Below are 11,873 nucleotides of genomic sequence, written 5' to 3' on the forward strand. Positions count from 1 at the left end.
CCTGCCAGTAGTAAAACGGACTGTTTGACATGCCTATTTGGATGCTATCCCTAAAATAGTCATCCACCATTCTCTGAATGGTGACCGTATCAGACAAAGTCATGGTAGACATGTCACTCATTGTAGGCAGTTCTTTCAGACCCAACCAGATGTCATTAGATTTTGTTGACTGATCTGCATCACCACCAGCAGTGGGTCTCTTAGGAAAATGTAGTTTTTTCCTGGCAGCCGCAGAAACTGAAGGAGGAGATGCTGCCTTGTCACATTCTGCTTGAGCTGACAATTTTTTCACCACCAGCTCTTTGCATCTTTTCAGATTTATGTCCATCGGAAAGAAAGACACAAGGTTTGACTTAAACCTAGGATCAAGTATGGTCGCCAAAATATAGTGATCTGATTTCAAGAGATTGATGACCCTTAAATCCTGGTGAAGCGAATGAAGGGCTTGATCCCCAAGTCCCACATACTTAGTGGAATCACTCCGCTTCAGCTCCTCCTTCAGTTTTTCCAGCTGCTTTTGCAAAAGTCTGATTAGGGGAATGACCTGACTCAAGCTGGCAGTGTCTGAACTAACTTCACATGTGGCAAGTTCAAAGGGTTTGAGGACCTTGCACAACACACAAATTATTCTCCACTGCGCTTGACTAAGGTGCATTCCTGCTCCTCTCCCTATGTCATAGGCTGTAGTGTAGCCTTGGATGGCCTTTTTTTGCTCCTCCATCCGCTGAAGTATATAGATGGTAGAATTCCACCTAGTTACTACCTCTTGCTTCAGCTGATGGCAGGGAAAATTCAACAGTTCTTGCTGGTGCTGCAATCTTCAACATGCAGTTGCTGAATGTTGAAAATGCCCAGAAATATTTTGGGCCAATGAGAGCATCTCCTGCACGCCCCTGTCATTTTTTTAAAAATGTTGCACCACCAGATTAATTGTGTGAGCAAAACATGGGATGTGATCGAATTCGCCCACATGTAATACTCGCATAATATTGCTGGCATTGTCAGAAATCACAAATCCCGAGGACAGTCTAAGTGGGGTAAGCCATTTTGCAATGATTTCCCTGAGTTTCTCTAAGAGGTTCTCAGCGGAATGCCTCTTACTGAAACGAGTGATACACAGAGTAGCCTGCCTCTGAATGAACTGGCATTTGTTAGCTGCTGCTGCTGTTTGCACTGTTGGAGGCAATACACCTACCCAGTGGGCTGTCACAGTCATGTAATCTTTAGTTTGCCCTGTCCCATTTGTCCACATATCTGTGGTTAAGTGGACAGTAGGCAATTTGGAGGACATTAATTTTTTTTTTTTTAATGCCCTTGTACAGATTGGGAATTGCTATTCTAGAGAAGTGGAACCTAGAAGGCACATTGTAGCGGGGACACAGGACCTCCATTAACTTTGTAAAACCCACTGCATTAATGGCGGACACTGGATGCACATCTAATACCAGCATAGCGGTTATGACGTTAGTAATCTGCTGTGCAGCTGGGTGTTTGCTGTCATACTTGTTCGCCAATGCAAAGGACTGTGTGACAGCCATTTGTTTGGTTGAACTTTCTGAACTACTAAAAGTAGTCTTCTTCCTGGTCCCTTTCTGGGATGAAGATCCACTTATAGCAACAGCAGCAGCTGCTGCACCAGGCGTAACACTCAAGGATTCTTCTGAGGAATGACGGATAGGAGAGGAGTCAGTCCTTATTATATTGGATGCAGGACTACTTCCGATCACGAATGAGGTTGTTGATGATGATGCAGGTGTTGGTGGTGGATACTGCAGGTGCTTGGATCCAGATAGAAGGGTGCAGCTTGGTGACACTGGACTGATTGTTGTTTGTTTTTTCTCCCTAAAGTTTCAATACTCTTACCAATTTGATGAATGCACTGCAAGTGACGTAACAGGGAGGAGGTTCCAAGATGGTTAAGGTCCCTACCTCTACTCACTGTTACTTGGCAACAGTCACAAATGGCTTTTTTTTCTGGATTTGGGTGGAAATAACATGAGAAGTGGATTTTTGGTCCTTTGCACAGGCATGGCAACAATGGGATTTTCCCCACCATGGGCAACAACTGTTGCCTGATTTACAGTTTTTACACAAACATCCTCGCCATCAACATCCTCATCAACATCCTCGTCATCCTTGTTGTTATCTTCAACTAGATAAATATCCTCCTCATCCTCCTCGTGCAATTCCACAGAAGCATCCTCGATTTCTACATCAGAAGGCACACAAATGGTGGAAGGAGGATCCTCTTCAAGTACGTACAGTATTACTAGAAAGGTCAGGCTCACACATGGCAACAGCGGACACACTTGGACTCTCCTCAGGGATTTGTGATTTTTCAGAGCACACAGTTAGTTCCGGTGTCTTACTCGTCTTAACAATTTTTATTTTTTTTGTACCTCTCCTACAAGCAGTGGAGCTTAAATTATCATTAGAACCATTAGTCATCATAAATACAGGCCAATGCCTTGCTGACTTAGCTTTAAATGTTTTTAAATGTTTTTTTGCTTTAACAGGGTAAAAGTTGATTTTTTTTGTAGCCTAACTTTGTGGCCTGACTTAAGCTCTGGTACATCAGACTTCGTAATTGACGTTGACGGCCTTGCATCATCATCATGACTGCTGCCGGCAGCTACAAGACTGGTATGTGGATCCTGCTCTCTGGTCATGTGACTGTCCTCCATACTCACTACGCACACAACCACACACAAATAAATGTTTTTATTTATTTTTTGAACACTGGGGTGAACCCCTGAAAGAGGCAGCAGCCCCTTGACAGACAGCAGCACAGCACCCCTGCGCACCTACGCTGATGACAGGTGTGGCTAACATGCACACAATAAAAAATATTTGTTTGTTTTTGGCCAGCAGCCCCTTGACAGACAGCAGCACAGCACCCCTGCGCACCTACGCCTATGACAGGTGTGGCTAACACGCACACAATTTTTTTTTCATTTGAACACTGGGGGTGAACCCCTGAAAGAGACAGCAGCCCCTTGACAGACAGCAGCACAGCACCCTTGTGCACCTACTGTACGCCAATGACAGGTGTGGCTAACACGCACACAAAAGAATAGTTTTTTTGCTTTTAGCCATCAGCCCCTTGACAGACAGCAGCACAGCACCCCTGTGCACCTATGCCGATGACAGGTGTGGCTAACACACCCACAAAAAAAATAGTTTTATTTTTTTTTGGGCCAGCAGCACCTTGACAGACAGCAGCACAGCACTCCTGCACACCTACACCGATGACAGGTGTGGCTAACACGCACACAAAAAAATTGTTTATTTTTTATTTTTAACACTGGGGTGAAGCCCTGAAAGATGCAGCAGCCCCTTAACAGACAGCAGCACAGCACCCCTGTGGCTAACACACAAAACTTTTTTTTCTTTTCACACTGGGGGTGGGTGAAGAGCACCCCTGAAAGACAGAGCACCCCCTGGACAACACAGCACTACAGCTAGCCAGCCCCTATGGAAAGGACAACAGCCAGCCCCTATGGACAGGACAACAACAGCCAGCCAGCCCCTATGGACAGGACAACAACCAGCCCCTATGGACAGAAAAACAGCGAGACAGCCAGCCCCTATGGACAGGACAACAGCCAGCTAGTCCCTCTATAGACAACAGCCAGCCAACCCTTATGGACAGGACAACAGCCAGCCCTTATGGCCAGGACAACAGCCAGTCCTAATGGCCAGGACAACAGCCAGCCCCTATATGGACAACAGTAGCTATGCACAGCATCAGCGTGCAACAGCAAAGCACAGATCACAGATCCCAGCTCCCTCCCTCCTCCCTCTTCACTCTCCACAGCCGGAATGAAAACATGACGGCAATCACGGGACCCTTATAGAATCCAAAACCTGCGAGAATCCGACAGCGGGATGATGAAATTTTGCCTCGTTTTCAAATCCGAGTCAGGTGGAAAAACCCGAGCCAACTCGGATCTGCCTCCGATCCCCGTAGTTCGGGCAGGTTCGGATCTCAGAGATCATCCCTAATATAAATGTGATATTCTCCTCCTGTTATGTGCTATCCTCACCATAGTGTGGCTATAATGAGCATCTGGTACTCACGGTTTCAGCGACTAGGTTAAAGAGCACTGACCTCTTTGGCTTCCTCAGTGGAAGGTTCCTTATGATATTTGTGCTGGGAACACAATAGTAATATATACATAATTGCTCTAGTGCTTTTACATGTATATTTACTATGTCATACTTGCACACCCTATTAATTTCCTCTATGGGAGAAGCCCGGAGAGGAGACACAGGGGGCGGTGATGGAGATGGGGCGGGACTATTTGCTTCATAAGGTCCTGCCCCCTCATGACAAAATATTGTGAATCACACATATTTAAATAGTGGTGGGGCCAAATGATGCGATTACCATAGAATCGCGTCATTAGGCCCTGACCCTCTCCTCACAAATTTGCTTTATTGCCGGTAAGATCCTCCCCATTCTGCCCACTTCACTAGGAAGTTGGCAGGATGTGGGAGGAGTGCCTACTCTTCCAGGGGTGTGGGGGAACTACCTGAAAAATCAGAAGACTCCCGCAGGTTCCAGGAGAGTAGGCAAGTACGATATAAGTTTTATTATATATGTTATTTTTTATTAAATATTGTAGTCAAAATACCGCAGTTCACTTCATTAGCAAATGATCTCTCAGTGCTGTTAAATTATTTATTTTCTGCTAGCTGGGATGCCTGTCACTGCCTGTATTGAAGACTGGACCCTGAAGTACACCTGCAGCCTTTATTTGTTTACGTTGTCCTTGTCTATAACCCCAGTCCATTGATCCTGAAAAGGACCGCAATGTTTGCTAACATGCATGCAAACAGTGGTGTAGCTACCATGGGTGCAAGGGGTGCGGCCGCTTTGATGCCCATTGCCCAAGCTGCCTCTGTGGCCCGCCACTCCCCCTGCACCGAGGTGTGCTGGTTCCATCAGGGCCACCGAGGGGGGCCTGGCTGACAGCAGTGTTGATTTGGTGCCCGTCCATCAGCTGATTACAGCTGGCACATTAGCAGGAAGACATGGAGAGACAGTGCTGCTAGTCGTAAGTCAATGAGAGCTGGTGGTGCTGTCTGTCCTTATCTGCAGCTGCCTTCCGGTACACTCCAAATCCATACCTGCTTGCTGCTGATGGCACACCGGGGGATGCAAGATGCTGCTGGAGGGTGATGGGGGGGGGTGAGTTGCTGGGGTGCATAATGTGTAAAGGGCATTACAGTGTGGCTTAATGTTACAAGATATGTGTGGCATAATGTGTAAGGGGCACTACTACTATGTGGCATAATCTGTTTAATGTTATAAGATATGTGTAGTATAATGTGTAAGGGACATTACTGATTAGTGTAAGGGGCAATACTGAGTGGCATAATGTATACAGGGCACTAATACTATGTGGCATAATGTTTATAAGAGATACTACTGTGTGGCATAACCTGAATGGGCTGTGTGGCATAACATGAATGGGCTCTGTGTGGGGGCAAATGTGTTTGTTTTTACCTCTGGAGGGGGCCCTTTTAAAATTTTGCTATGTCACCCACAAAGTTCTAGTTATGCCCATGCATGCAAACACAGAAGACTGACTAATATACAGTATATGGTCACTATAAAAAGGACTAATTCTGGATCTAACTTTCATGAGTCATAGGGCTATTTCACACACACTGGATTTGTCCGTCTGGCAAAAAACTGGACCTTTTTTTCCATTGTTTAATTGCAATGGAAGTTACAAATACATTAGGGCTTTCACACTGCACAAACACGGCACGGTCGCCATGTTACAGTCGTGATAACCACTGACTAGGATGGCTGCCGTCCACCATTTTCAGTTTGAAAAGAGATTCAAACACGCGGCAATAACATTACACATGCCACAAAACCGTTGCCTCTGAAAGGGATTGATCCACAGGAAAAAAAAACTTACTTTTTTTTTCCCAACTGGACAAAACGTTGTGTATAAAACTAGCCATACAGTGTGACATCTGCTCAGACTGTGAGGTTAAAATTAAACTTTTGTAGCTTTCACACAGGTTTTTGGCAGACTGCCAATTTCCACTTGAGCCAGCCCTGGAACCTGTCTAATTTAAGAGTGCCCCCATTTTTAAGTATTGTGTGACAGTGTGTTGCCCTGACAAGGTTTTGACCTAGGCAAAAACCTAATCCTGGTCAAACTACACCATCCTGCCAAATTTTATGAATCTAGGTCCAAAACTCTGGCCTTGCATAAAGATAAATGGACAGACAGACATGCTTTCTTGCTAAATTATTATATAGATTTATGATTGGCTACACAGCTGCTTTAACTTGGATCAGAAAGAACAACTAAGCACCTAAAAGTATTTTCTTTTGTTTTTGCCCGGTTTAAGTACCCAAAGCCATTGAATAATATCTAGAGGTAAGCCATTCTGCTAACATGTGGTAAGGCACAGATTCTAGATTAAGTGCTGGGAGCTATGTAATTACTGCACAAGTAGCCTGCGACTGGTCCCAAAGGTGCACCTAACACAATTTTTCTTGTTCGAGCCTTTTGGGGTGCTTTTCACAGACAGTAATTGAATAGTTCCAGGCACTTAACCAGGAGCTAAAAGTCTGTGGAGATTTTGAGCTACTTTAAATAAAAAAATGATTTGCAGTAACGAGTCATAACAATTCTTTTTCCTCTTTCTAGGCACAAATCACGGAGACTTCAATGACTACAATGTATTATTGGAAAAGACTAGCGTATCAGATGAAAACAGCAAGGAACAGTACAAAGTTTCCGGAATTCTAGATTTTGCAGACATGAGCTTTGGTTACTATGTTTTTGATGTAGCGATCACTATAATGTACATGATGCTTGAAAATCCTGACCCTCTTTCTGTAGGGGGTTATGTACTTGCAGGGTTTGAAAGCATAGTTCCATTGACAAGAGAGGAAAAAAACTCTGTTTTCACCTTAGTGTGCTGTAGGTTTGCTCAGTCTCTAGTAATTGCCAGGAACAGTGTCCTCCTGTGCCCGGAGAATGAAGAGTATCTTATGATAACATCAAAAAACGGATGGAAGCATTTAATAATGCTGCATGATATGGGCAAAGAAGCTGTAGAGGAGATCTGGGAGGAAGCTGCAAGATCATTCAGGGACAAAATAAATCACAACTAATGTGTGGAATTGTTGTGATCAACAAAGAAAGTACAATAATACAGAAAATAAAACTCGATGTGGCGATCTTGAGAAACATAGGGGGACATGTACTAAGCCATGGAGAGGGATAAAGTGGAAAGAGATAAAGTACCAACAAATCAGCTTCTGTCATTTTTCCAGCACAACCTATAAAATGACAGATGCTGATTGGTTGATATTTTATCAATCCCCAAGGCTTGATACATTCACTGCAGAACATGACAGAGTATCACAGGATTGATAGTGGATCAATGTTCTTTTTCATATGCCTCAAAAACGTTTTATAAATCATAGCACAGTTATCCAATGGTAACATTTTTCACATACTGTTACTCTTGTACATAATTTACAATCCATTTCTAGGCTGACACGCAAAGGTCAGGACAGTGCAAGAAGATTTTTTTTTAAATGAAAATAAAGGACAGGACATATTTCTATCAGAAAAAATACATAAGATATACAATCATAATAAAGCCAACAAATCATATTCTTCAGACCAAAAACATTTATTTTCATAATAAAGTGACTTTCCCACTTATGCTAATCTGTCTAAAATATATGTACTAACCCGAAAATGAGAGAATAGAAGGGTAAATGCATTGAAAAAGCCGGAAACCATGAAAAGTGTATTGAAAAAGCCGGAAATCTTTTTAAATGCATTTAAAAAGCCAGAAACCGTAGTAAATGTATTGAAAAAGCCGGAAACCATGAAAAGTGTATTGAAAAAGCCGGAAATCTTATTAAATGCATTGAAAAAGCCGGAAACCATAGTACATGTATTGAAAAAGCCGAAAACCATGAAAAGTGTATTAAAAAAGCCGGAAATCTTATTAAATGTATTGAAAAAGCTGGATACCATAGTAAATATATTGAAACAGCCAGAAACCATAGTAAATGTATTGAAAAAGACGGAAATCTTATTAAATGCATTGAAAAAGCCGGAAACCATAGTAAATGAATTGAAAAAGCCGGAAGTCTTATTAAATGCATTGAAACAGCCGGAAACCATGTAAAGTGTATTGAAAAAATCTGGAAATCATATTAAGGGCCATATCCATTTAGCTATAAAAAGCTTCAGTTTGTCGAAAAGTTTACACTTGTGCAAACTTTTCACCAAAAATGCGTATCATGCTATCCTATTAGCTGCGGCTTTTCGTACATGCAAATATTTTAGATCTTTTAATACATGTGCTATGATTTCCGGCTTTTTCAATACATGTAATATGATTTTCGGCTTTTCTAATACATTTACTATGGATTTCTGGCTTTTCTAATCCATTTACTATGGCTTTCCGGCTTTTTCAATGCATTTACTATGTTTCCGGCTTTTACCCTCTTCCAGAATAGAAATGTTAAGGTGCAGGAGAAAGCTGGAGTTACCTCGGTGGTGGATCAGTCTTCTTAGTTATTCCTTTGGTGCAACTCTCAACTCCTATCACAGACACAAACAGAATTGCAGCCACAATGTATGCTAATTATTTTTGCATATATTAATAACGACACCAAACAGTGACTTGAATGCGTCAGTTTGACTTAACTTAATCAATGAAGTAGTTCACACATACAAGTGTCAATATGCATAACCCCACTTTAGTTATGAATTATCTGGTTCTGCGCAATGAGTCTAAAATAACAATATTACTACAGACTTAACTAACACTGACTATAATACCTGCAGTTCTAGGTCACATTTGAGTTCCTGTGTGTAGACGTTGGGGCCCGTAATTCCATGTATGCACAAACAGTATTGTTGCAGCGCTGTTGATGAAATAATAGCAGCTATATCGATGCCACAAAACGACTGCTTGTGTGTGTAATAAATGTCTTTCTGTCACCATATCTGAGGCAGGAACTCAGGATGCTGCTTCCCCTCCGGAAGGTAGGCACAGCTTACTGGAACATGTTTGCTTTGTGCTAATAACACTGACACAGATTGTGGCACTACAATTCCCAGACACTCTTTTGCTGCAGCTTGTTTCCTCTGCTTATGTGCAGGAGCCACACTCTCAGCACACGCCCCCTCATGTGTAATGGCCCCGCCCTCTCCCAGCTCCTCCTTCAACTGCCATTTCAGCCTGCTGGCACTCACTGTGCTCTCCCCAACTGTCGCTTTTCTTTTTAAATAAACTTTATTAAAAAATTTCACTGACCTCTACTCCCTTTTCCAAAATGGCCAACGAAATTTCATCACTTACATCTGTAAAATTCTAGTCTGCAATGGCTGGGTATTATCTGTGGCTGGGACAGGTTTTTAAGTGATACCACGCCCCTGCAAGGTATCACATATATAGCACATTCAATTAATTTTAAATACACGAGCTTAGTTCTTCTTTAAAATACAAACAACTTAGGGGACAATGATATATTGTTAAGGCCGGGATATACTAAAGGAAAAATGCAGTAAAAACCCAGTTTTTGGGGTTTTTACCACATTTCCATATGTACTAAGCCCCGGCCGCACTTTTATCGGTGCAGAGGTTAACACCAGAAAAACCTGGCGTTACCCTATAGAAGCCAATGGGCTTCTTACCGCACCCCACTCCCGATGCTTCGCCGCCGTCGCCCAACGCTGGCCCCCACTTATCTGCTCTCCATGGTCACTGGCCCATGCTCCTCCTGGGTCCTCCACCTCCTCCTCCTCCTCCTAATCTTCCGGGTGCAGGTGACAGCAGGAAGCTCCTGGGGCTCAGAGGGGGAGGGGTCCCACAGAGTACATATGCGATTAGTAAGTTTGCGGTGACTGGCAGAATGGTCCCCATAACCTTAGTACATCCCGGCCTAAGTGTTGTTCAGTTCATAACCAAAAAAGTTAAACTTTGAATATGGGCCTGATTCAGAGATGTATGCTATTCCGATGTTCACGCAGTTGAGCGATTATCGGCCGCCTGTGCATGCGTCTGAGTCACACTGCGCATGCATTAAGGTACATTACCGTAGTCACTCGCAGCGACTTTTCATTCACCAAGCAATTGACAGTCAGAGGTTGTTTAGGAGAGTCAACATGAGTGGTGGCAAAAATCGCAGGTATGTCCATTTTGGGGGCGTGTTGTAGCCTGTGTCTGCGATCCCATACGCAGATAGAGTGGTTCTGATGTTGCAGTTCAGGCAACCATTCTATACAGGTCATCAGTTATTGAATGATCTGTGATGACAGCTGTGTATATTTGTATGCAGTTGCTTGGATTAGCGATGACCCAGGTGGGCGTCTCATTACATACGTTATCCCAGCATCTGCGACATTTGCATATTTTTGCACATCACTGCGTACGAGATCGCATCTGCGATTGCTTTAGCGTACATCTTTGAATCAGACCCTATGGGCCTGATTCAGACCCACTCGCGAGCGGCTGTCCGCTCGCAAGTGGGTCGATGTTATGGACTGAGCATGCGCACGACGAAGGGAGCTCCGTCGTGCGCATGCGCCAGACGCGACGAACGAAGGAAAGTCCTTCGCTCGTTGTGTCCGATCAAAGGGGGCGTGCTGTCAATGTTGATTGACAGCACGCCCCCTTTGGTGGGCGTGCTGGGGGCGTGCCTCCCTGACGGGGGCGTTCCTAAGGGAACGCCTCCCGTCAGAAGCCGGCCCACTGACATCACTAGTGATGTCAGTGGGAGTGATTTTGGCTCTGATAGAGCCAAAATCACTCCGGAGCTTGCGGTTGAAAACCTCAACCGCAGGCTCCGGCTCGCAAATTCGATGGTCTCGACCATCGCGACCATCACAATGCACGCTCGTATAGCCTGTGGGTGGTGACCCACAGCTATACGAGCGTCCAGGAGGACGCTCCATGAAAATGGAGCCCGGCCCTCATTCAGAGCGTGCGCTCTGCTCAGAGCGTACGGCTCTGAATGAGGGCCAATGTTAACAAACCATGAAGTATGGACTTTGGGGCCTATTTAACAAAACAGTGGTAATGTAGAACATAATGAAGAACCACCTCAAATCACCATCCCAGTGCGCTTCCTGGATCCATGGTGAAACGCAGTTCCCCTTTGAGAGTCTTCTCACACAATACAACACATCCCATCCCACAGCTATTGCAAAACTAATAAAAACGTGGGATTTCTACATCACTGATTGATCACAAAGTGGATTAATACTGTAGGTGTTTCCAAAACTCCCCATGCCTGGCTTGCATCATAATATATTTTCCATAGTCAGGGCTGGATTAAGGTTTGTGGGAACTCCATGGCAACTAACTAGTGGGGGCCCTACCAATAAAATACATATAGTGCTATACAAATGTCATTGGATTTTGATACTGCTCTTCTTTTGTCATCATATAATGTATACTGTTTATTGTCTACAGTATATGATTTTTTATATGTATGTGAATAAAGTTTCTCATTAACTAGAATTTATTTATTTTTGTGAATTTAAGTATGTGCCAATTTGACCTCAATATATTGCATGTTTTTGTCTCTTTCTCTTTGCCACTCACCCCCAGACTATCTACGAGAGCATAAGACTAGGGGGTTTATTTATCATAGGAATACATTTCCTATTTAAAAGCCCCCATGCCTGTGATAACAATCAGCAGGATTTGATACAATAGCCTTCATCTGCTACCTCAATTAAATATTGCTATCACTATTGTCCTTTACAGATAGCAATAGCAGAGGTGCCAGATTAGAAAAAATACAGATGTGACCAGCTATAACATGGCATCACAGCGTTATCTCTCACGCCACGCGTGGCGCG

General features: G+C 43.6%; 1 protein-coding gene across 2 annotated transcripts in view; it reads left to right on the forward strand.

The window, feature by feature from the left end:
* Nucleotides 1-11,529, forward strand: part of LOC148540392 (hydroxylysine kinase-like) — a 118,437-nt gene extending 106,908 nt beyond the window's left edge. For both annotated transcript variants that reach the window (XM_088445822.1, XM_088445828.1), the window contains exon 5: nucleotides 6,681-11,529. In XM_088445822.1, the coding sequence (XP_088301948.1) occupies nucleotides 6,681-7,150 (470 nt within the window). In that variant the 3' untranslated portion in view covers nucleotides 7,151-11,529. The remainder of the gene's footprint in view (nucleotides 1-6,680) is intronic.
* The last annotated feature ends 344 nt before the right edge of the window (nucleotides 11,530-11,873 follow it).

The sequence above is a fragment of the Taudactylus pleione genome, unplaced genomic scaffold, assembly GCF_031769625.1.
Source record: "Taudactylus pleione unplaced genomic scaffold, aTauple2 ptg000019l, whole genome shotgun sequence".
NCBI lineage: Eukaryota > Metazoa > Chordata > Amphibia > Anura > Myobatrachidae > Taudactylus > Taudactylus pleione.